The sequence below is a fragment of the Antennarius striatus genome, chromosome 12, assembly GCF_040054535.1.
Source record: "Antennarius striatus isolate MH-2024 chromosome 12, ASM4005453v1, whole genome shotgun sequence".
Classification (NCBI taxonomy): Eukaryota; Metazoa; Chordata; class Actinopteri; order Lophiiformes; family Antennariidae; genus Antennarius; species Antennarius striatus.
The window spans coordinates 1283425-1309732 of record NC_090787.1 but is presented as its reverse complement, the minus strand read 5'-3'; the positions used below and the strand labels follow the sequence as shown (position 1 = coordinate 1309732).

The window sequence follows — 26308 nt, the reverse complement described above, 5'->3', positions numbered from 1 at the left end:
GGGTTGGTCTTGTTGAAATGAGCTACAGGTTGTTTTGTTTTGGGGGTTTTTACCAATGCTTTAACTTTTAGCTTTCAATTTAATGTGAAACTGACACTAGAACTGCAAATTTCATTAAGAATTAACACTTAAATCTGCCGATCTGTGCTTCAAACACACCAGAGGTTGATAATTACTAAATCCACCCCTAAATGTCTGCATATAAATACTTGTTTGGTTACTATCCAGAAAGATATATGAGATGAACAATATCGGGTAACAAAGATCAAACTTAATAATACATTTGTTGAGGAACTATTCTTTTAGCATTTAGTGCATTGAAGAAAAATTGCACTTCATTTGCGTCATATTAAAAAAGATACTACAACCCTGTTCCTTTAGGGGGAATTTCAGCATTTATGACCTTCTTTAAGAGTTATGTAATGGTCAAACCCATTCCATGTGCTAGACCTCCTTGATCCCCACAAGTCTTAAATTAAAACCAATGATTTTAAATTAAAAGAGGATGGAATAACATAGGAAAGTCTCAGATTTGGGTGGGTGGTCTGCACTGCTACCAAGGTGGTACACGGCAACGGATTTTGCTGAAGTCAGATGGCAGAACTTTTTGAAGGTAAAAAAACAACAACTTTGTTTTCATCTTGCGTGCTTTAGCTCCAAGACAGGACAGAGTGGCAGCAACACATCTTTTATTATCTTAAATAATATCCACAATTAAACTTTTTTTTTTTTCTTGTGTAAATATTGAAAGATTTCTTTGCCTCCACTTGCCGGCTCTTTCTTGGTTACAGTCTGTACATATTCAGACAAACCAGCTCCTTATATAACAAAAGGAACTGTTGTATTGAACTGATTTGTATTCTCAGACAATTAGTCAAACATCACATCACAGCATACAGAAGGAAACAACCCTCAACCAGTTTTAATTTGAATACATTCTCTAGTTCCAGTTAAATCTTCATTTTATCAAATCTAGTTGAAACAACAAACAAATGGCGGGTGTTGCTCTGCTCTTCATTTCCTGTAGCAGTGAACTTACACAGTGGGTGGTGCATGTAATGCAATTAACTTCGCATTTCCCATGGTTATGAATGACTTTAATGAAAGACATTTGTTTTCATAGATGAAATCCAACATGTTTTAATAAAACATTAATAACCAGTTATTACATTTTGTGGCATTTTAAACCTGCTATTTTTCTGTGTAATTGCTTCACAGCCATTACCAGCTCACTTCAGCTGGTAATGGCCAACCCTTTTCGGGTTACTCTGAAGGTCAAAATCATGTTCCAGAAAAATGTTTTTGTTTGTTTGTTACTGTCTGACATCTAGATGGAAGAGATCCCTACAGAGACTGAATTTTTCATTAAAGGTCATACCCTTGTTTGTTTAACCAGAAACTATTTAAATAAAGGAGATAAATTCTGAAATCTTGGAGGATGATGACAAATCTGTGAGTCGGACGGGATCACTTAGGAGTAAGTCTGCCTTCAATTATAGACGCAGTCTTCACTGAATATTTATCTAAAAAATTAGATGAAGAAAAAATAGGAACAACTCCCTTCCTGTGAGATTTCAGCACTGCAGTTTTCTTTATGTGGGACTTGAACTTCTGGTGAAACAAAAATAATTTAATCAGGTCAGAATGTAATAAAAATAATTTTCAATGGACTCTTCTCTTTTAAATTGAATTTTAAATGAATGACTTTCGCATCAGACAGAACATGAAGCTTTACTACTCATAACTCCATCTGCAAGTCACATTGTCTGTAGTTCAGCTCGTCATGAGGACCAAACAGGTCCAGAAACTCTCAGAGGGTGCTTTCACACCAAACCCCTCCTAGGCTTTTTACCATTTAAGTTTTATCCAACCCAAAATTGCAGGTATGGATCTCAACCAGACCAATCCAATCCTGATCTTCGGTCTGACAGAAAGAGGGGTTCTCGGTCTGGATCAAGCTAAACCATGGTTTGGTCTGTTTACAGTGTGACATCACTGTTTTGGAAGGGGTCAGGCTTTCAGACCAATTACAGGATAGCATCAGTCCACTGATGTAATGACAGGAGAAGAACAACAAATGGAAAAAATTAAAATGAATTCAAATGGTCATGGTCTAAAAAGGAAATCAGAAGTCAACGTATTAAACCTTAAAAACGTTCCATTTATTTTCTACAAGACTGAGTGAGAAGATAAGAGAGAGGTTATGGAAAGTTCCTTGGTGTGCTTGGAAAACCACAACAAATTGAATCAAATGCCTACAATGTGACAAAAACCTGATGAGGATGAGGCCTTGATTTGATGTTTCAGGTGTGAAAACACCCTCAGAGACACCTGCGAGATGTTCTGCAGGACTAAAACACTGTAGGATGGCACTACGATGTGCCATTTAGTTGATATTTGGATTCTTGTCATCAATTCGAACAGATTTTAGTTGGTCAGTGGTTATAAGAGGTCTGTGGTTCCTTCCATACTTCAAGCCCTCAATTAGTTTTGGCTTTGTTCACATAGCCAACCTTTCACAAACCTTTTCTGGGTTTGTTCTACTTGTGCGGAGTGAACTTACTCAAAAGTAGAACCTGAATTTAAGAACCAAAGTCATTATTAGTTCTAGCAGCATGGACAGAACAGAAATGTGTGTCCACAGAACTACAGAAAAGCTCTTCCTATCTGAACAAGCCTTAGTGTTTAGGTCACATTTTAAAGGGCCATACAAAGATTTTTGGACTTGACTCCATTCAATATAATTAATATCAGGCCAAGAAAATGTTCTTTCCCACAGGTGAAATGTCTTAAAGGAAGTCATGTTGGGATACTCTATTATTGTTTGTTAGAAATGATTCACATAAAACAAAGTTGTACATAGGTTACTATCAGCGCTAATATATTATTTTTCATTCTCCTTATATAATTGGCAGTGGCTGTGCTTCGGCTTAACCTTACACATTTGAGCTCCACCTCATAATCTGTCTGCTGCACACAAAATATTTAATGACCACACTCAATAGCTATGTTATTAATGACCCTTTATAAACCAGAATTTGCTTTTGCTAAATCTGACAAGCAAATTTACGACAAACATTTGTATTCAATAATGTCATGAACTTCACAGGGCCAATCATAGTGGAGTAAACCGATCACTTTGCCATTCGAGCCCTGAAACATAACATGTGATCAAAGGGTCCGTTAACTTATTATTAAAAAAAAACAAAAAAACAGCCGTAGAGCGCTGATGTGAAGCACATCCAGTAACTCGTTACGTTGGGGAGCTGCAAAATTAAAGCCAGATTACGGCAGGTGTCCCCTCACAGAAGAAGGTAAAAACGACTTACAGCTATATATTCATCTCACAACACTAGAAGAAACATTCTCTTCTCTGGACCTCCAATTTAAACTGTATAATACAAAAACATGGACTGTCTGCAAATATATTTTCTCATGGTAAGTTTTGGGTTGCCTTGAACAAATTATGTTCACAAGAGACAGCAAACCAAAAGGCTGGAAGGCAATATTTACAGATCGAAGGTCAGTTTCCCCTGAGACAGAATTCCTGCATGGCTCGTAATGTGGGTCACTCTTGTGCGAAAGAAAAATAAATACAAGAACGACATCACACTATTGAGCAGTAACTACATTTTTCAGTGCACTTCAATCTTTCAATGCACATCATTATCTGTGCTTAGTTTCTTTCAGTGCTTTTTATTGGATCGTGTTTTCAATAAAACTAATACGATAAACTCTTTTTCTGTTTTGTTATATTTAGTAGGTATTTATAGAAAAAAAAAAACTTCCACAATTGGCTCACAGTGTGTTTCCTTTCATTCTAACAAGCTTATCTTTATCTACAGCAGCTAGAAAATAGAAGAAATAAATTCATCCTGCCCATCTTGCCATGTGTGTGGATGATGTCTGCCATGTATTGCCTTTAATTAAGATCGGTCATTTTCAGTAGGCTTTGTTTCAGTCCACAGTGCATCTGTCAATATCCAATCTCTGAAATTAAATATATCACAGAAAACTAACCTGCTGCCAAAGCTGACATCTCAGGATCATTCACTGAACTCTCCGCTTACATAGTCCTTCAAGTAGAGTATTTACGACTATTACCGAACACACTGTGCTTTTAATAACAGCAAAAACATTTCTTCTCATTCGTCTGAGATAAATCTCACAACTCTGTGCACAACTTGTTACTGAAAAATCAAGTCCGACGTGTTGGTGTTTGTGTGGGACAGAAGTAAGACTCCTGAAAACGTTGGGGTGTGATGGTCGGATGGAAATGAAAGATTTAGAGCAGGTTCATGTATAGGAGGTGTAAACTTAATCTCTGGTATTTCAGAACAGAACACAGATGGTACATTATAATATCATGCCCACAGTGTCACTGTTAAATGCATTGTTCATATAACACTCGACTGTTCCTCAGTACCTGTTTGCTTGTCTCCATGACCTTTCAGCTGAGCAAGCACATGGAACTATGGAAGTGTTGCAGAGTAGATAAAAGATCTGATGAATAATGCCATATTGAATGTGTCAACCTACACAATGTTCTGTTTATTTTATACAAGTAGTATAGCACTAACAGTAAGATGGAGGCTGAGAATCACAAATGGCATCAAGTCCAACAAAATAAAGTAGAAAAATAAGTTTGAGATTGTGTTTGCTGTTTACTTGTAAACCCAAGGTCACAACGATGGAGTTGGTGGGTGGGCATTTAACTCCTTCATTGGATGTAGTAACAACACTTTGGGAGGCTTGCACAGTCTTTGTGGAGATTTTGGCTTCAAGGGGAGATTACTTTAAAAGAGGTGGCTTTCTGTCAGAGCTTTTGGTTGGCAGTGGCAGTATTCGCTCAGTAACAGCATTTATTACTAAAGATCTGGACAGAAAGGGAAATGTGCACACAGACTCCCCGTGTGCACATCATCAGGACCCGTGGCAGAAGTATGCAGGAACAATGTGACATAATTACACAGGCAGTGGAATTAAGGGGCTTCAAGATTAGGGGTCAATTTGCATCAACACCAAAGACTTTTGGTGCAAACTGAACAAAATTGCTGCTTTCTGGACAAAAAAAAATGTCAGCAGCCTGCCGTGATGACCAAGGTCACCATCATCATTGCACATATGCCCAGAACTGGCAGTGTGATTAAAGGGATAGTATTATGCTAGATTTGCATCATTCATGTCAGGTGGGGGGGGGGGGTGCTCCATGCTATGACAGTATAAGATCTTCAGGAGCACCACCGCACCATACGTCTAACATTAGGTGTGCTCTTTCAAAAACTGGACCGAACAAAGGTAGGAATTCCTTATAAGGCTATAGCTTTTTAATATTTTACAAATGCCACAATGGTTGCCCTCCTCCCATCACTCGTTACCGCTACCAGTAGACAATGAGGTTTGCAAAGACGCTTCTTCTGATTGGTCACAGACGGAGGATGTGGGTCGGTTTATACAAGCATGTGGATCTCGTTGTACTCATCTCGCCCATCTTCATCGAAGTTGGGAGAATCCTCGTCACAATCCAGCTGTGAATAAACAAATGGTCTCCAATCATTTTCACTGAGGCATCATGGGAATATTTCATAACTAGTCTGTTAGGTGCCGTTCAACTGAACTGCACTCATAACATATTAAATAAAAAAGTTTAAAGTTTGAATTTTTTTATTTTTTTTTGAGATGAGACAATGGATGTCTCATCTAGTTCAACTTTGTCCAAATGTAAAAATAATTTAATAATAAATGTCTTATTTCCTTGTTTCATTTCTTCTGAATTTCCCAATGAGAGTTAAAATCTAAAATTCAGCATTGTTGATTTAAGTCAGAATATTCCCGATCCTTGTGGTAAATTAATTTAACCAAGGCCTGGCAGTAACTTCATACTTTATATTGCTTAAACTTGTCATCTAAATGTCAAAAAGAGAACAGAGTGAAATTTTTCCCTTTGGCTCCTCGTGCTCACAGCTTTGTTTGTAAAAAGCCAGTTATGAAATGGACCAAAACTAAATAAGGATAAAATTCTCAGTAGTTTAAGCTAATTCCAAAATGCTTTGGGTTCATGAGGCCTTTGGATGAACTGAAAATGAATCATGGTAAAGTTAAGAGCAAAGCTGTTTATTCTAGCTCCTGAAAAAGTAGACATTTTGGAAGCGGAAGGCTTTAATCTGACGGTGATGACATTTATGGGTTTGGGGGAACCAACCAGGAAAACATAAAGCCCTGCTTCAGAGGGTACTCTGAATCTTTTCTGGTTGGAACACATACCAAAAGCTAATATTTGCATATCATTTGAAAATATTTCTATGAAAAATTTGTCCAAGATCACAGAGGAAAAAAACAACAACACTCATCTATCAAAGTATTTCTTTACAAGTCGTTAGTGTTAGATGTGTGAAAACATACCAACATCCATCCGATGTTAAATTTGGTGTAAAATGAGTATGTCAAGGCTCGTTGGGATTCGGTTATTGTGGTGAAGCTTTAAACATTCCCTGAATGTCTCTGCGGCCCAACCTACCGCCTGGAGTTCACGTTCCTCAAAGATCCTGGAGAGGACGAGGCGGCGCAGAGGCACCGTCATGATGAGGACGAAGGGAAACGCCAGGGAGGCCACAGTGGACTTGACTACCCACAGAGCCACGATACACGCCAGCTGTGTTAGGGTGAACATGTTCATACGCCACGTCTTCACCTGAAGAAATACATGCGGTGGTTAATGGACAGAAAAGCAATGGAGCGTAGCCCACAGAGCAGAGCTTTAAAAACACATCAAACATACTGAATTCTAGATGCTTCAACTGAATCCTATATATTGCTGGCTCCATCTAGTGGAAAATCCTTTTAAGTGATTTCATTTCATTTGATCTTTTATCATGTACAGCACAGATGTCAAAGTCAAGGCCAGCGGGACAGATCCGGCCCGTGATGAATAATTTATGATTTTTAATAACTATTCAAACCAGCCCGCAGACCACATCCGCCCGCTGGTGTTTTGCACGCACCAACACTATATTCCCCACAATGCAACAGTAGCGGAAGTCATGCAGCGCAGCAAGAAGGCTTTGGTTTCATTGTTCAGTGTCTGCATCCTGTTCATTCAGTCTACTAGTAGACGTTACTTCACCCACGTCTATAGCAGTCAACAAAGATGGACACAACAGGAGTGATATGTTTTCATGATGTTCGATTCCAATGTATTCACAACAAGATGTGGTGCCGAATGGCCGCCCTGCCTCCCCTGCAGCCCCCACTCTGCTGGTATTGGCTCGTCCATCTCACCACTAATAATAACGCAAAGGGGGCATGAAAACATTGATTTTGTATGTGTTACCTTAGTGACGTAGATGTGGTCGGGGTGATGCTTGGCAGGCGTGACCATGAGCGTGATGCGTTCATACAGTTGGATACCAGTGAGAGAAGTCACCCCCATGTACAAGAAGATACCAAAGAGGACAGCCAGAGGGATGAGGCGGAGCACGTCGGTCATCACTATTGACATACCTGAGGCGTCACAAATAGGTTTTCAGATGATATTACAGCTTTTAAAACCCAAAAATCATTTATTAGAACTACGGAGAAAATTGTTCGTTCACATTGTCAAACAATGAAGATGACTTTTTGTTCAAATGCTGGTGAATCTACAAATATTTCATGTATCTTCACTGGCTATGTTATGACTCGACAATCACTGAGGTCAACTTTCCCCTTCCTCTTACCAACAAGAACTGACACAAGAAGCCCGGTCAGCCTTTGCTCCTTCACCTCCTGGATCATGGGCTTCTCGCCGGGGGCCGTGGCTTTGCTCATGACGGTGAGGGCGTTGACGTGAGTGACGGAGCGCACCGTGGCGGCTGTGAGCCACGGCAAACCAAAGAGAGGACAGATGGCTCCCAGAATGACGATGAGCAGAAGATCCAGGTGGAAGCCTGAACCTTTAACCAAGTGGCGCTCCTTCTTACTGACAATCAATCTAGATGGATCAGAAGAATAACGGGAGTGAGGAAGTTTGAGGGAACCCATTTTGTAAAATAAACTTTCTGATAACCGATATTGTCATCGTGTACGCACGAGGTGATTTGAGTTTCCATGAAAATGAGGATGAAGACAAGGACAGCTGGTACGACAGACGCTCCCATCATCCAGGTGGGAAAGGGCTGCTTGTCACCAAAAGGACTGATGAACCAGCCTCTCTTGTCAGGGGAAGTGACTGAGAATCCCGACGGCACGTTGAGTTTCTGAAGGCAAATTCAATATGTTGATGGTACCAGTTTAAAAATCCAGGGCGAATGTTTCTGTGACTAAAACATCACAGTTACCTGAGTGTAGGTGTCAGGGATGCTGTAATCCACCAGTACTGAGACTAAGATGGAGATGGGGATGCCGAAGTCACCAATGATTCTTCTGGCCTGAGGATACGGAGAAACAGCAAACATAACAGCAAACATATTTTATCACCTTAAACTTTTATATCTTTATCGTAGATTTTAACAGAAACAGTTCAAAGAGACTCATCCTCCAATTAAATGTAGAGGAAATCCTCTACTGCTGCATGCACCAACACTAATGCTAAATGAACCTTCAATAAAAGACACAAATACGAATATTTCACACCTGTAGTTTTACCGGATAAGAAACCAGCGTACCTTTCCACCTAAGAAGCGACTGTTTCTGAATTTCCTGAGGAAGAAAGCAACAAAGAAAGTTCCCATCATGAGCACCAGAGACAGCAGGGCAGTGTTGGGCTGATTTCTGATGTATTCCACGTCTTGAAGCCCAGTCGCTGGGGTGGTGTCGCTAGGGTACGTTGCCAAAAGTGGATGCTCCGCAAACACCTATATAGAAGCAAAAAGAGGATCTTAATCTATCCTTTATTGTAGTGGCTTTTTGTCACCACACATAGTTATTGGTTAAGTAATTAAATATCCGTCGTGGATCGGGTTACCTTGATGAGCTTCGAAAAAGTCTCATAGATGAAGATGAGGGAGATGAGGAACGCAAAAATCTCTTGAGTAAAGGGTGAGATGTAGCGAACAAGAAAGCTTCCCTCAGCAGCCACCATCACCAGGACAATGAAAATGAGCCAGAAACCAATCCACACTCGACCAGTCAGGTACTCAAAGTTGTGGGTCTGACAGAACTGAAGAAAAAACAGATATGTTGGTTGCAGAGGAAAACAGAAGAGCAATAATGTGACCTCAAAGAACTGGGATAGGCAATGTAGCGTTTGGCATAAACTCAACGGATATTCACATTTTCTGATGAAGTACCTTGTAGAAGGCTTCTTCAAACACCAGTAAGGGTCCTGAAAACCCTATGATGAGGAGAGGCTGACCACCAAGCAGTGAGAATATAACTCCAAGAGTTGCAGTTGACACAATAAGCTCGGTCACTCCCATCATGCCTTGTGTTTTTTCTCCTGTACGTGAAAACAGCCAAAAAGAACATTTTAAGAGGTTAGGTATCAAAATGTCATGACATTCAAACATCTCGGTGTTTCAGTTTACCCAGGAGTCCTCCGAAGGTAATGGTGGGTGAAAGTGCTGCAAAATAGATGAAGATGACAGCGGCGATGCACTGCGTGTCCAGAGCGTCTTTTAAGTCACTGATGTAGTGCGGGTAGCGGCGGCGGATGTCATGGATCAGACCACCGAATGGGATACCTGAGCGCTTTAAGGGGTCCACCTCCTGGTCGCCTCCCTCCTCCTCCTCCTCACTTGCCTCTAGAGGATTTTAAACAAGCTCCATTACATGAAGAAGAAACAAATGATCCCTACCAGGATGATCATGTGCTTCAAATGAAGCAGCACTACCAACGTGTAAAAGAAGATGAAAAATGAAGGAAAACACATGTAATATACAGTATAAACACATGAAGGGGTTAGGGGTTAATGTCAGTCAACTTGATCAATGTGAAATGTGTTCTGAGGTCTCTGAAAAAAAATATAATAATACATCTGAAGCTAAATAAAGTGTTTACTGAGACAAAGAAATTAGATCACATCAATTTAATTCTAAGTTCAAGATCAAAGTTCCAGATCTTCCTGTTTACTTTTTATTCAACCAATAAAGTGTCCTTTCATTTTTTTCATTTGAGTCTTTTTTACATTTCCAAATGCTTCTAAAGTATTTTGTTGTTTTTGGACATAATCTTAATGTCTTACACACTTTCAGTTGAAATGTGCTTCACCAGTAAACTAGCGTTGCCTATGCCAAAGTTTGTTTAGCGCCCTCCAGTAATAGCATCAAAAAAGACACTAGAGGACCATGTCATGTGACTTGCAAGGAATGTTCTGAAGGTAATTTAAAAGACTTATGGGATGGATCACTGATTGCGCTGAAGGACTGACTGATTTACGAACTCAAAAGCACCTCTTTCAAGCCTGGTAAGTGAGGATTTGGCTTGGAGAGAATTGTGAGACCTTTGACAGAGTACCTTTGTTGTTTTGCTCCATTCCAGATGAGGAGTGGTGCTTCTTGACTTCCCTCTCCTTCCTCTTGCGCAGCATCTGTTTCTGGAAGTCTGCCACAGTCTTCAAGAGGTCTTTGCCCTCCACATCTGATGGGGGAATGACGATGCTGCAGTCTAAGAATTCATTGATACCATTCAGCAAGTCTTGCCTGTCGTCAGCAAAATAGGCCACCTCATGGAATGTCTGCAGCAAAACGTAAGAAAATTCAACCCAAAACGCCAAAATGTATTTGGCGAATCAATCATCTAACCATCTGACTGAAATGCTGTTTTCCATCTTTATACAATGCGTACCTTATCAGACATGAGAGTGGCGAATGAGCGTCCAATTTCGTGATAGTCCACGTTGGCCTGACTTGGACCGAGCAAGATGAAAATGAAGCGAACAGGAACCGGGACCTCGAGCACCGACTCCAGGAGAACTGCTTCATTCAGCCTGACGAAGGCCATGGCTGGCTGCTCCAGAAACTCAACACAGCCTGGCAGGAAACAGCAAAGCACAGCAAGATGCTGTAACATTTTGAAGGAAGAAGCATCCTTCCATGAATGTTCTTTGGTTAGCACAGCCATCACCTGCTTACTCAAGCATCTTAGTATAAGTTGACCCATAAAAAGGTTGAGTTCCTCAGGTATTCTTTGCCAGTAATGAGACAGAAGATGTTGTGGCTGGCTCCTAGCAGCTGAAGAGACCCACCAGATCTCACTCTGCTCCTCAGCCTCATCTCAAAAGACCTGGCTTTTCCCAATGGGGGTGCCAAAAAACTCTGTCCTGTTTCTATGATGCCAGCGTTCCTAGGTTTCTCTCAGCTGCCTGACCTTTTCAGTGATTGTGGACTTTAGTCATTTTTTGCTCTGCTGTTTTGGTTTTCATTGGTCACTCGTGTTTTTTTGCCAGGGCAACAAAACTGTCGATTTTTACTTGTGTGTCAGTCTCTGCTCCTTGGGCTCCAGACCTGAACTTTCCATAACAGAAGAACCTACAAACCTTCACAGAAAAAGAAAGCTGCAAAATACCAGTTTTTATGCTGGTTGTATCATTTTATTTTGTAGTATTTATCCACCACACCTTAAAGGCCGGTATGTGAAAATATTGTCGGAAAGTAAACCAGCCTGTGGTGAAGAAGTTGAGAACCACTTTTTTAAAGTGTAGGGCCGCCCAAAACTAGCAATTCAGTCGGTACCCTTTTTTTTCAATCTCCAAAAAATAGATAGATAGATAGATAGATAGATAGATAGATAGATAGATAGATAGATAGATAGATAGATAGATAGATAGATAGATAGATAGATAGATAGATAGATAGATACATCATCATCATCATAATCATCATTATTATTATTATAACATTAACAAAAAATAAATAAATTTTTTTTGAAGATGTTTCGGATTTTCCATTAGGAAGTTGGGGATTAGATGATGTCAAATCTTTCATTGTTGAATAAACTTTTCACTTAAGACGTTCAATTATAGAACATTGCCCCAGTGGAATATTTACAGCTGCCAAATCATCTCTTAGCGGTTTATAAAAACTGAAGAGACGACCACAGTCTCTGGATTAATCTGCATTGTCACAACTTCCACAGCTTACCGACTAGAACAATGACAGCTTCGGCATCTTTGGGAATCTTGGCGAGGAGCTTCATGGATCTGGCTGCAGCTGGATGGCTCTCAGGAGGCAGTGGGTGGAGAGATTTCTGCAAGGAGAGACAGTACAAAAATCCATATAAAAGATATATAATATATAATATACAATATAAAAGATCCATATTGCTGTTCCGACCTACGTGATGTGACAGCGTGATATAACATGGGACCAAAACTGGAAACACAATGTGGGTGTAACAGTGTGTTGTATGGGAATAATATTAAAGTCCACTTAGATGGCTGAGTGCAATTACCCATGTGCATTCTTGTCAGAACTACCCAATCACTTATTCTGGCTTTAGTACATGGTATTTAGCGCGCCGCCTGCCTGCACTGCCTGTCACAGTCTATCATCAACCAGATCTCATATCTGCCAGCTCCTGCTGTTGATGTAAAGAGTGAGGTGTGAGGAATAGAGATTGCAAATGAGGACCATACAAACAGGCTGACGAACACGTCCTGCTTCGGGTCGTAGACCGGCCCTTTGTCGTGATGTTCGTCATGCTCTTCGGCCACCAGCGGCTGATTGGTGTCCTGGACGTGGTTGTGATTGAAGCTGCCATGGAGACTACCAGATGAGTGGTGGCGGTGAAAACGATGCTTCAGATCACTCGGATGGCTGCGGACAAAAATCGAAAAAATAGGAAAATGTGAGTCTGCAGCTCTGTCAGTCGCAATAAGGTCATTATTGAACAAAATGCTGACATCGGTTGATTTCACGTTAATCAGAATCATTGTTTAGTTGATTGGAACGCATTTTTTTCTGGTAAACAATACTCATCAAATAAAGCAGATTCTACTGGGAATGATTTTAATTTTACAGAACTTACATCCAGTGAAGTGTGCTCAGCAGAGCACATACCAAGGCCCACTGGTCTCCTTTAATTAAATCAAACCCCAAAGCAAATTCAAACAAGGTGTGCGCCATTAAAATGACTGCTGCAGGGTTCTCGCAATGCAAACAGACGAGACCCATTTATCAGTGTCCACAGTTCAATGGTTTCCACTTTGGTACATGTCTTATCGTGTTCATTAAAAAAAAAAAACATCAGGCAATTCATATTTAAAGTGATAAAATATAAAAAGTGGAGTAGCTTTCAAAATGAACCCCTTAGTAACCTATCAACCCATACTAGTAGCATTGATGGTCCATTCCTGCTACATGCCAAAAGCTGAAACTCAAGTGATGTCTGTGTTTCACTGCAAACAAACAAGTCACAAAACCTTCAACAGGAGGATTTAACATGTATTCTATTATTTTACTACACAAATATAAAACCTTAATATATGTAAGTATTTTATTGGGGGTTGCTTCTTGTTGTACTCCATCATATATCTTCTATTCATTTTTTTTTCCTCAGAATTGCTGAGTTTCAGGGCGACATTAGGTTTTCTGACAACACAGCAACGTAAAATGTGTGTTTTGGCAGGGACAGCCTGCTCCCAAATTATATCATGCAGCATTTTAAAAAACTGGTTTCCTGTCATTTCCATATTATTTATAATTAACTGACCATCGCAAGCTGACATGAAGCTACTCGAAAAACTAGATGAAAAAAGACAAACTCAAATAAAACAATGCAGTCAGAGACTGCAACATCCCGCGACACCCCTGAATTCAACGTTTTACCCTGACCTTCACATTTTTGTGCCTCTGGCTTCCCAGAGAGGGTCTCCTGTCCCGTTCACCATGCGAAAAGGGATGGGTTACAATTAGAATTAGAATTAGTTTTTACTTATTCAGGATTCTTAGTGAGAGAAATGTGAAGTGAGGCGTGTGAACCCGTTGATAATTCTAAAAACAGAACAAGCAGAACACCGGGGGGAAAGTTGTCGTTTATAGTTTAGTTAAGGAACAGACCGACAGGCGAAATCTGAGAAACAAGCAAATCATCAAAAGTGTTCAGGAACACTAAAGAGTAGGAGGTGTTGGTGTCTATCTGGCAGTGAGCTGAGGTCTGAGCTGAGCTTATGTAGGTGGATTCTGGCTAGAGATGGGAAGCAGGCAGCTACAGCAACACAGGTGACAGGAATGAGTGCATTGACTGGGAGCAAACGCAGGAAGACAGACAAGGAAAACTGGGACTGGGATCATGACAATCACAAGAGTATAACTCAGATTCTCTACAAACTGTTTTGAATTTCTATGGCAATGAGTGTTTACGACTACATGTAATATAGGGTCTCTGAAAATCGACAGCTGCGTCTCATCTTTCATTTCGTTCATCCAGTTTGACGGCTGACATTTAGCGAGCTGTGTGTCGTTACGTAACGTGTGGCGCACTATTCCACTTGCTACACTTTGTCAGGTCAGTTTAGCCGTTGTGCCAATGTGCCGATCGATGAGTGGGGGCCATTTGAACGAGTATACATGTCACATGCATTACATCAACATGCCAGTAGTGTGCAGGACCTAATTAAGCTACGCCTCTGGTGATTTTTAGACTTCTAGTTCACAGGCCTGGTCATTACCGCCTTTCACAATTGCATTCCAAGTATCTCAACGTATAGATGTGGTGTCCGATGATAACGCCTTAAAATCTATTCACAAATACTTCAGCTGGTTTGAAAAAATTACACCCAATAATTTCCACCGACCCGACTGAATTTGATACCAATAGGCTGACTGGGTCAGCTGGAAAGAACCTGCTCACGCAGAAACAGCAACGCAACAACAAATCAAAAGCTGTGCTTTTTGACTGAAGTAGAATTATTAGTCTGCATTTATGTCATGGAATCAAAAGGGGCCCTTTGGTGGAGGTTCAGGATCTTTATTAAACAACCTGGATTCATGAAAATTCCAAAAACAACTGGGGAGACTAGTTCAAAGTCTTTTTATCAAACACTGACTTTTCCATTCTGTGTGTAGTTTACACGTCAGGGATTCAGAAAGCCACCCTTTGGTTTATGAAGGATGAAGTGAATCTGACAAAAAGTCAGCCAGAAAAGACAAAGACGTCCAGACAGCGAACAAAAAGTTGGTCACATAATGATGAGTCGAGCGTTTTTATCTGAAGTTCAAGGCTTGCAGATGAAATGCAGCCACAGCCTCCAGCTTTGACATTTGAAACTTAGTCAACGTCAGGGAAATTCACCAGAAGATGAGCCAAAGGTCTCAATCTGGAAATTCCCTGTTCCATGAGTTTGGCTTTTTTTTTTTTTTTTTGCAACAGCCTCCACTGCAGGAGGATGATTAATGAGGAGGAAGACAAAAAGCAAAGACGTGTCATGAATTTGGGAACTGTTACATCTGAGATGATAATCAACCTGAAGCAGGTGAGTTCTTCATCAAACTCTGGCGAGAGGCTGGATGGGGATTTTCATTCATTGAAGGGGTTTTCCTTAATTTTCAGGAAACAAAGGATCTCTTTATCACAGAGGAGATATTACACTGGACTTAATTAGACATTTTTTGGGTTTGGCCTAAAATGAGACTTATTGTCCATCAAAATATAGATTTGATTCAACTTTTAAAGCACACATTTTTTGGGGGGGAAATGATCTTATACTGTCTCCTTAAGACCTGTGAATATCAGCTTTCTCACTGACCTGTGTTTGAGAAGCAGAGCCCGAAGAACACTAGGTCTGTCCTCGGCTCTGATTTGATCAGAGATGATCATCGTCTCCACCACCAGATGGGCGATGCCGGGCAGTGAGTTCTGCTCAAGGTCCAAAAGGATGGCACCTAAAGAATTGAGGTAAAGAAAGACAAGAAGCTGAACGGGCAACTCAAACCCAATTTAATACATAAAAAGTATATAATTAATGTGAATTAAAGTAAATTGTATTTCTTCTTTATTGGGTTCTGCTTATCTTGTTAATTATCTCAGCTGCAAACTGACAGGAAAAGATCAGCAAGAATTTTTCTACTCAACCTCTTGACAACGAGAAAGCTGTTCCTTCATCCACCGAGCACGCACAGAAAAATGCATGCAGCTAATAAGTATCAGGTAAACTCTAAAGTATGCCAGTCTTGATCTCGTCTAAAAAGCACATACATGAACACAATCCTTTGTGCAACCACTGTGTGAACGCACCGGTGCAAATGACCTCAGTATCTGATACCCTGGAGTCACGTGAATATTTCAGGTTATGAAAGTTGGCCAAGGGTTGAACTAGATTTACATCTGAATTGTATTTTTTGGGTGGCCTGTTCCTTTCAGACCAGAGCTGGAGTGTGTGCTCCGCTGCCACACAAAAGCTGTTTACCGTGTGTGATGGTGCGGCGAAGCTCCAACAAGCTGCGGAAGGAGAGTGAAGCCACATGAGGTTTGCCCCACCGGTCCGTCTCCTCCTCCACATCCTCCTCAAACTTGATCCAGCGAGCTCGTTCCTTCCAACGCATTTCATGGTCCTTCTCCACAATCAGCTCGTTCAATTCCACAAATAACTGGAAATGGTTAAAAAAAAAAAAAAGCAGACGAAGCGTAATTGAGTGTCGTTAATGTGAAATAAAGCGAACACTCATCTGTGGATTCAATACAATTACTTTTATTTTAGAAAAAACGACTGAATGGTTGTTCCTATGGCAACATTTCAAACAAAAACATGAAATAAGACCTGGGGGGGGGGGTAAATTTGAGTATAGCTAATGCAAATACACAGGCAACATGGGGTCAAGATAAAGTGGTTTGGACCAGGCTAGGAGTGGTTTGGACCCCGAGGACAAGTGAAAGGATCGGTGAGACGCTTCGTCTCATTTCAACATCGCTCCCATTCTTAGCAAATTGTTCTCAGATCGTATAAAATAATGCTGTGATTTGTGGGTTTGGACTATTTTTATGTCAAACTGAGGTGAAACAAGAGGAGCAATGTTGTTTTCAAGTGTTTTTAAGATGAAAGTGTACGCCTTAAAAAAACCTAGCAATTTTTTTTATTCAAAATAATCAGTAATTATCATATTAACAATGGGTCAAATGATGTGTCTATGAGATTGAGCAAATATGACACTTTTTAGAGAACAAATAAGTATTTCTACAAATGGTTGAGAAATGAGCACTACGTTTTTTCACAGAAGAGACGTAGTGTTAAATCTATCACCTGGAACTGTGACAGACGTCCTGTTCACACCCAGTGCCCATGTGGCAAATGTATTTCCACCCATCTGTGTAGCAATGGGAAAACCGGTCTTACAAGAAGTGGTTAGACACATTGTTGGTTCTTGAAGCAACAGAAAGCAACTGAACTACAGTCTTATTCTTGAAATTTTAAAGTCCTCAGTAATCAAATGAAATGATGGAACTCCATAGGCTGGTTCACCAGAGCGGATACACTAGTGAACCAGCCTGTGGAGTCTGACATCAATTGGAATTCATATTTTTATTCACCGTATATCCAGCAAATAGTTTTCTCCAATTAGTGACCTTTTAGAGAGCATCCATCCATCCATCCATCCATCCATCCATCCATCCATCCATCAGTTCATATTAAGTCAGATGGAGTTGTTGTTGGCGAGACTGGGAGATGAATGGTTAAATTCACATACAAACACACAAATAAATACTTAAATATGACCCTTTTCTGCCTTGTACCTTATTACACAACCAGACTAAGTGGTGATGAATGAGCAAAACAGAGTTGGAGATGGACCAATGCACTTTAGCTTTAAAACCGTTTAATAGGGAACATAACGTTTTTATGTTGCCTCCATATTGAAGTCAATATGGAGGTCATTGTAGTTAAGGGGAAAATGATGCAAACCTCATGAGTCTTCTTGTCTGCTGCTCTCTTCTTCTTCTTCAAGCTGCTCAATGGAGTGGAACTGTTACTGGCTCGGGTCATCTGACATCGGGACGACTTCTTTACCAGGTGTCGTCTGACGCCGGGGTTGTCCTCAAACCTGTGGCCTGAACAGCCACAAGTCAGTTGAGTCAAAGTTTTTTAAAAGTATAATGCAGACACAAACTACACTGCCTGCGTTTAAGTAGCTGTTTAAAGTACTGCAAAACAAATAAATCAGATGGGCTATCTCATAAAATGTGTTCCATGTTGGAAAATCAGAAACCGTATTTGTTTCAGTTTCCATCTGACAGAGGAGCATCCAGGAAGAAGTATCGATGTACACCGTGGCAAAATGTTACAGATGCTCTCATTTCAAGAGTAATTTAATTAAATATTCCTCTCCCCACACATGGTTTTTATTGAACTTGAGCAGTGTTTTAAGCAGTTCCTAACAACAGTGAGACTATCATTACCTCCAGCAGGTCCTGGTTTCACCCATATCCTTTGGTTGGTTGGTGATTGGTTTGTTTGTTTGTTTGTTTGTCAGTACCTTTACTGAAAAGACCTGGAGGATAAATTTCCAAAAACGTGTGTGTATGTATGTATGTGTGTGTGTGTGTGGGGGGGGGGGGTCGGGCCTTGGCGGCGGTGTGTTCTCTGCTGAAAAAGAATGTGGTTTATTATGTAAAAGAGTGGTACATTTGTGTGGAGGCTAACGGGCTGTGAGAAAAGGTGTTTGGGGACTGGAGATGGATGTTTGCATGACCTGAAGTGATGATAACCGTGAACCTCGGTCGCCTGGGTGACAGTAAATTTAGCCTTCAACCCGCAACCCTACACTTAGTATAGTCCTGTGTCAAAAGGCTTCTTGGTACACATTTGGGCAGCACTGACTGGTGACCCCTTCCGCTTGATTATTTACTGCTTAGTACATCTGCTAGGGAGGTCTTAATTTTACGCCTGTCTGTTTGATGGTTGGTTGGCTGACATTCAGACAGGCATCCAGCATAAACCTGTGCCAGATCCACAGTGGGGATGGAAAGGTCCCACGTCACAGCCCCAAATCAGGGGCAACCAAAAATGTAATGCTGTCCAAGTATAACCTGATATATAACCCCATGTATAAGCCTTCCTCTGTTAGTGTTTGCTGTCCCCTCCTGGACCACAGATGTATCAGAATGAACTACGGTTACCCCTCACCCTCCCTGGATCAGGAGCACACTGGATGTGGATTTAATGTGGCTAAATTGGTTTAAAAAATGATCAAACAACTATCAAACAACAAACCTGAGCAATAATACCAAATTCCACCACTAGTGATAATAATTGAGTCTCCAGCCTCTCCTATTTCCCCTTAAGATACGAAAGCTGAGGTCAGAGTCATGTTGGATTACACAAGCATTAGTAAAATGGTAATGCTAACGTGAGTTTCTGGCAAACAAACGCAGGAACTATTGCTCATTGCTGCAACTTTAAAATGGAGCAAATTAGAAGGTTTTATACTAATTCATACGATTGAAATTGTTGCACCAGTTATGTACTAATATATTTTTCAGTGTTAAAGTGGCAATATGTGCAAGTTAAGCACATCATTTAAAAACTTTGGTAAGCGCTGTCCTGTGGCTCGAGATAACAAAAACCAACAGCTTGCACGAAATCAAAACTACCAAACTGGACTGAACCAAAATGTTGTAGCGCTGGAATAAACATCAGCATTATTTGGGGATGTAAACTGATCTAGTTGCTATAAATAATTTTGAAAATATGATCTAACACGCTTGACTTATTCAGAGCTGCAAACATAGTAGCTTTTTTTGTATTTGCGTGAATGGTTAATGTTTGTCCTGTTTTTAGCTACACTAAAACCTGAATCCTGTGTCACTTGCTCTTAGTTTCTCTGGTGTTTGCTGAAACACGGTTTCACAAACTAATTTGCCACAATTCATGGATAAAAATAGCAGAACCACACACAGCCGGTCAATGAAATGTTTTTCCGCTCTAGCTGTGGATGACCCTGAGTGCCAATGGGTACCACTGGATCAATACGGGTGCAGGAAACAGCAGCAGTTGAGCACCATGTCAATTTGATCAATATCATAGACAATTTTGTTCCATGTGTGAGCGTGAATGAGTCTTATGTTGGCATTAATTATGCAAGCAGTAAACTGCATCATCAATGGAAACAAGAGGTCTCCCATCCACTCATCATACATGTAAAAATAGATTTTTTTTTTTTAAGCCTTGGAAATTTTCTACGATGGTCAGATTTCCACATTGGAAGCTTGACGTCACTTTGCTGCTGTCAAACCGTTCTGACATAAAACGTGCTCTGAAAGGAACAGAAGTGTAATGTTAACCAGCCATAGCATCAGTGGATCACCATGGCAACCAAACTTTTGGTGACTTACGGACAGACTCTTGTGGTGAACCCAGCTGAGTGTGGATGGACTCCAGCAAGTCATAGTCATCAAAATCCAAAACAAACTCTTCAAAGTCTTCAAGCCCTTCGAAATTGGGGAACGAGCCGTGCGGCTCATGGAGGAGCTGCTTAGTGGTTCCCACGCTTCTTTGGAAGCTGCTGCGACGTTCAGGACCACGATGGTCTGTGCGATTTCTCTTTTCGGAGCCCCCTTGCCCTTGGTTGTCATGTCCCTCAATATCTGTCATCTCCATGGACGGTTCCTCTTCCTGTCCACTTCGCTCCAGGTGAATGCACTGTTCATCCAGGGTTTCCGACTCCTAAACGCCGTTGCTCGCCCTGGGTTGCTGCTCCGATGAGACTGGATCTTTGCAAGGACCACTATCCGACATGTGTCTAATCACTTTAATTGTGCAAAAAGAGTAAGGAACTAGTTCTTAAATCAAGTGTGTTCAAAAGACGTTAAAATTTTCCAAAATCTGCACAATGCAGTGCAAAAAACACAGAAATCATAAGTAATCGTAAAAATATTTCCTTTGCCTTAAATCTGAATAAAGGGACCTCACTGGAGTGTCCCTACCTAAAAAGTCCTTCTGCTGGGTCCACGATCAGAGAGAGACTAGCAACGTTCACCTCTAAGTGAAATTCCAAAAAGAGATATTGATTGAGGGATGATCCATATCGGGAGACCCGCCTGTCAGCTGAATGGTAGTGCAGCTCTTTTTTAATGAGGAAGTCGACCCATTGATCTTGGTGACGTTGACAAACCAACCTAAACTGTGCTGAAGCGCAGTGGGTGCCTTTTGTTTCCATTAGTGCTGCCATCGTTCTCCAACAGTGTGAGATATGGGTGGATAAAGGTCAAGTGCAAAAGGTTGGCTCCACTCAAAATGTATTAAAGTGAAAAATAAAACAACTGAATCTTTACTATATGCTTGAATATTGTGTAGCTTTATGTGCAAATGGTACAAGTTATGACCATGCTCTGTATGAAGAGGAATCATGTTTTAACAATCATGATTCTTTGTTAGACATGTGTTATGAACAGGATGACAACGTGAAATATAAAACTGGAAAAGTGTGTGTATGCACACTGGATGGACAGATAACAACAACACCTGATGGAAATGAGTCTGGACAGATGCAAGAAAATCTTGGTTTCCACAGGAGGTTTGTGGGGAGGTGGGACGTGGGCCATGCTGGCTCCAGGATGTGTTGGATTGTTCTGCTTTGGCAGTTGAAGGGACTCTACTGAGAGATATTACATTATATGAAGAATATATGTCCCTCCCTGCATGACATCAAGCGCTTTCCCCCCGAGCACAACTTCAAATATTTTATATGGAGAACATTTTGAAACGATGCAGCTGTTTGTCTTCTCGGATCATTGCCATTGGCTCCCCCATTGGTTTTGTGTCTAAACTTCTGACACATGACTCCAATGAGTCACAGGTTGATCTCTGATTATTACGGTTAACAGAGCTTGCAGTTCAGCCACATACGCAAAAGAATTACGCTGAATTGCACCACATAAATACTCAATTTAGGCTTTGGAATATATGAGTCATACTGCACAAATAAGTTGTAAAAGAAGAGGATGGTGCCTATTCTAGTCTTTCACCTTTAATTAATCACCTGATTTCAACAATTAATTAATCATTCAGTCTCAATTCAACAGCAGTCAGACCAAGCGGATTACAGATGGCAGGAGCAGAGGGACATGCAGCGGTGATAAACATCGCCTGTCAATGAGCGACACTGGCTGCCCTGTTTTCTGTTTCCAGATGGTTCCCAAGCAGTCGATGATTACTCTGTTCTGTTAGAGCAGGAAAGGCCAGAGGCACGGTCGCCTCTATAAGGGAATCGACTGCAGCTTCTGTTAATTAATGCCCCTGGATACTGGGGGGAGTTTTTTCTCTTGCAACATGAGCTTTTTGCCTCCCATCCTTCCTTTATTTTGTCTTTCTATCTTCCGCCACCATGTGTGTGTGAATGTATTTTCAGTGTGACTAACAGCAACGGGTTAGCTGATGCACTGTGCACACAGGAGGACACAGATGTTCCATTTCAACAAAGCCCTGGATTTATAGAGAAAATGAAGTTGCCAGACAGCGCACAGATTCTGAATGAATTTACCTGCAAATAGAGAAAATGAACTCTTCTAGTTAGAAAAGTGTAATGGCAATTATGTCCACTTTTATTTTCCTTTCTTTTTCACAGACAATCTAAAACCCATGCCTTAGGCAGAATATGTTACGGACTTCCCAGGCTGGGTGAGCATGTAGCAGTACTACTAGCCACCACTAGAGGCTGCTGCAAATGCAAAACCAGATCACTTCTTTCTGATTATGCTTTGGAATGGAAATGGATAATCTGACACCAACATGAAATTATTCATTGCATTTACATTATAACCATTATAGTAGCAGGGTGGCTCTGTTTTACAACAGTTTTACTGATGTTTGTCCTTCTTCTTTCAGGTTTCCTCCTCATAAATGGTTAGTCTCTCAGGCAGGATGACGTTAGCAACTGCAGCCCTCTTAATTTGCGTAAATGAATCATGAGCAGACACAAACACACACACACACACACGCACACACACACACACACACTGAGCATGTACACATCTTCGATATGCAGCTACATGAATGGCCATGCGTACATATGAACATGTATATCCTAGCAACCGCGTCAGGTGTTATGGAGGTCTGACACAGAGTCAACTGGCTGATACATAACAACCAGGCTAGAACAGACACCTCACAAGCATCCACACAGTGTGTTGTTGTGGCGTGGGTGAACAGCGAGAGTGAGTCATATCAGAAGAAACGTTGATAGCAGAACAGACCCTCTCCCATACAAAATACATGATAGAAATGTTTATCAGTCGATTGGTCGGAGTTTACTGACCCAGCCATCACTTCATATGTAACCAATGACTCGATTAACACTATATTTTATTTATATCTGCACTCTGTTGACGTGCGTTCTAATAATCAGTCATCTTGTGTGTGTGTGTGTGTGTGTGTGTGTGTGTGTGTGTGTGTGTGTGTGTGTGTGTGTGTGTGTGTGTGTGTTAATATGTTTATACAATAAATACAGTCACACTACAGGGGTGTTAACATCCTGTCTGACTGTGACATTAGATTTGATCACACATAACAAGATCCTTCACAGGTTATCTGTCAAAAACAAGTTAAACAGAAGAAGTTGTTGGGGAGGCCAATATTCGTCAAAACTAGAAAAATGGTTAGATAACTGGTGACGAGCCTATAGGTGGAATGTTGATGGGAAACATTTTATTACTGACACCTTAATTATTACTTTTTTAACAGCTGATTGCGTATGGACATTTGCCTCAACCCAAGAGCCTGCTATAATAATAAATAATAATAGTACTGTAAAAACAAGCACAGACAAACTTCATCTTAACCAGCTTACTTTTCATGTCGTCCAGATCAGCGCTGGCCAACATCTGGGCCTCGGCCTCGTCGGTGGGCACCTGCTGGTAGACGGCCGTCTCAAGGGCGATCATGCTGCCGATGCAGATCCGCTCGCGCAGGTCGTAGTTGCTCCGTTGGGCCCCTGTCAGGCGGTGGTGGATGGGCTTCCTTCTGAACCAGCCACGGGTTGTGGTGGAAGTTGACGGGTCTGAATCTAAGGGGACACTGAGAAAAGGGAATGATGTTTAGGCATTTAATAAATGCAGATATATTGATTTCCATACAAAAAGACATTAGGGAAATATTTCCACATAATATTTTTCATGCTCATTAAATGAGCAACATTCCGACGCTGCACCTCTAGGTTGTATTGCTGTCTGTTCACCAGAAGATGGCTCCACAGGACAGCAATGCACCCACTGAGTCATCATCTTACCACACATTGATTATTTGATTATTCAAAGAAACACTGGCAGAGATGCAGCTGAATCACCTCGAGGTCCCTGATCCCCAAAAAGAAAACTCATGGTACGTATTTGTTTGAACAGGTAACGTCTTGATCTTAAATAAGGAATGCCAAACCTCATGTCTGAAAAACACATCTACCCTTGGGGGTCATAGTCATGTAATTTAAATAAATATTCTGATGGTAAATTTACTGCTAAAAACAATCTAGGAGTTGAATGTTGCTTCTTGGAATGAGTGATGATCATCCTGGGTGTTTGGTGTTATCTTGAATCTTTCCTTAAAGTTTGTGGTCGTTGCTACTTGTTGTTAAATAAAGAGTAAAACGCGTCCGTCGTGTATCACAAGAAGCAGAGCTTTATTATGTCTGGATTGGTTCCACCTTAAGTAGGTTTTTACAGAAGGGCTCGATGCTTCAAACGTATGAAATAAAGCTTTGAATAGAACTGAAATTGTGTTTTGTCCAGCTTTGTCTTCTTCTCTCAGATAATGGTCAGCACAATGAGAGTGTTTGATCAGCTGGCAGGAGATTGTTAAAATAAAAAAAAAGAAGAAAAGACACCACAGACAATGCTGTGTGTGTTACGTGAGAGTATGAACCCCCCCACAGTAACACACCTCTGTGTAACCTCATTATTATATCATGCAGTGTATTCCAAATCTGCTCTTCTGACTGAATCACTGTAGCTTTGCCAGTTGAACACAAACATAACCTTCACCAGCATGAGCACCAAAAACAACCAGAGCTGTTGTAAAAGCCGACCTGCTGCACGCTGCTTCCTCTCCCTCCACCTCCACATTCTGTTCAAGAGCAGGAATCTCCCCATTATGAGTCTCCCCCTTTATCTGAGTGGGTGTGATCTTCCTCGATGAATCTTCTTCATTTTCCATGTGGAAGGATGCAAGTGGGGGGAGTTTCTCCAAGTCTTCTTGGCTCCCCAAACTAAACTGAGATGAAGAAATAAGATCAGTATGAGGGGAGGGAAATGTTAACGTGGTTACAGTTTCTTGTCACCTTCACACCCCCCCAGTCTTATTTTACCTGTGGCTGGACATCAGTTAGCTCTGTGGACATGGTAACCTTCCCCTGTTCCTCCGTGTCAGACTGCGCCTCTTCCTCGTCCACCTCGTGGATGGTTGGGGTAACATCAGAGGGCGGCAGGGAGGTCTTTTTTTTCTTCCGTTTCTTTTTGCGCCTCCTGTCTGAGCTGTGCACCCTCTTGCGTAAGCGCTGGGGCAGGGGCAGGTGAGTGGATAAGGGGTGGTGTGTATGGTGAAATGTGTGTCTGTGATCTGTGTTGAGCAAAAAAAATACAACAGTAAGTCATGGGATCAAATATGGAACCAACAGCATGTCTACTTACTGGTTGAACAGTGTCACATGGTGTCCTTTCATAGCTCAGGTTCTAGAGGCTCATGGAGAAACTTCCTTCACAGAAGCATCAGTAACACTATTTTTCTGCTTACTATTGATATCAAAAGGGGATGGGATGCTTCACCTGATTTTAGCTCTGCCTGAAAAGCACCTGAGGTTAAGGAAATGGAATTTAAATCGAGGCAATCTGAGCCCTCACACAGAAGCACTATATGCATTTCATTATTATCCCAGATTAATAGCAGCATTTAACTTAGATTTGCATAACCTCCTGCATACAGAACAATGTCATTAATTCAACAATTACCTTTTTCTCTCTGTTTTTGCTGTAATTTGTCATCAAAACCTTGAGATTTAAATGAAACCAAAGAGCCATAGAGAAGGACGTAAATGTAATTCAAAGAACTATTATTGCAAACCAGAGCTATCTGTCTGTTAATGGTGATGATTTAGTGTGAAAATATAAGGAAATCAGCATCATGCAGCCCCCATAACAAATTTAGAAATAATTACTTGTGTAGTTGCATCTATTTGGTCAAATGATCAAAATTAAATATTGATCAGATGATGGTGCTAAAAGAATCTAATTCATTCTAATTCTACATAAAATTTCATGACAATGTAATCAAACATAGACTGCATAGAGACCCGTTGCCATAGCTAAAATTTAAACGTAAACCTTAAGATAAGTAGCATGTTAGGACTATTCAATGTAATGACGACTTGAGATGTCCTTACATTCAAAGTCTTTCTCTGTGTAGTTTCGACCCAT

General features: G+C 40.9%; 1 protein-coding gene across 2 annotated transcripts; it reads right to left on the bottom strand.

Moving 5' to 3' along the window:
* Nucleotides 1-46: 46 nt before the first annotated feature.
* Nucleotides 47-26308, bottom strand: slc4a3 (solute carrier family 4 member 3). 2 transcript variants are annotated; one of them, XM_068330119.1, is made up of 21 exons: nt 26275-26308; nt 25204-25454; nt 24925-25109; nt 23695-23921; nt 17814-17959; nt 16323-16503; nt 15663-15798; nt 12552-12732; nt 12058-12163; nt 10763-10947; nt 10433-10652; nt 9504-9719; nt 9267-9415; nt 8942-9136; nt 8643-8831; nt 8316-8405; nt 8068-8234; nt 7716-7969; nt 7331-7500; nt 6518-6691; nt 47-5528 (listed from the first exon to the last, which is right to left on the bottom strand). In XM_068330119.1, exons 1-21 carry the CDS (start codon nt 26306-26308, stop codon nt 5451-5453), a joined length of 3534 nt encoding a protein of 1177 aa, XP_068186220.1. In that variant the 3' UTR covers nt 47-5450. The 2 variants fall into 2 exon arrangements, with proteins under 2 accessions (XP_068186220.1, XP_068186219.1); XM_068330118.1 differs by lacking the exons at nt 23695-23921; nt 24925-25109; nt 25204-25454; nt 26275-26308 and adding an exon at nt 20243-20761.

What these genes read in the sequence shown, in the direction of transcription:
- slc4a3 (XM_068330119.1), bottom strand. Translation starts at nt 26,308, where the DNA reads ATGGGTCGAAACTACACAGAGAAAGACTTTGAAT. An exon ending in ACGTGTTCGTCAGCCTGTTT is followed by an intron (nt 12,164 to 12,551) that starts GTATGGTCCTCA and finishes CTCTCCTTGCAG; the next exon opens with AAATCTCTCCACCCACTGCC. An exon ending in TTGAAGAAGCCTTCTACAAG is followed by an intron (nt 9,137 to 9,266) that starts GTACTTCATCAG and finishes TTTTTTCTTCAG; the next exon opens with TTCTGTCAGACCCACAACTT.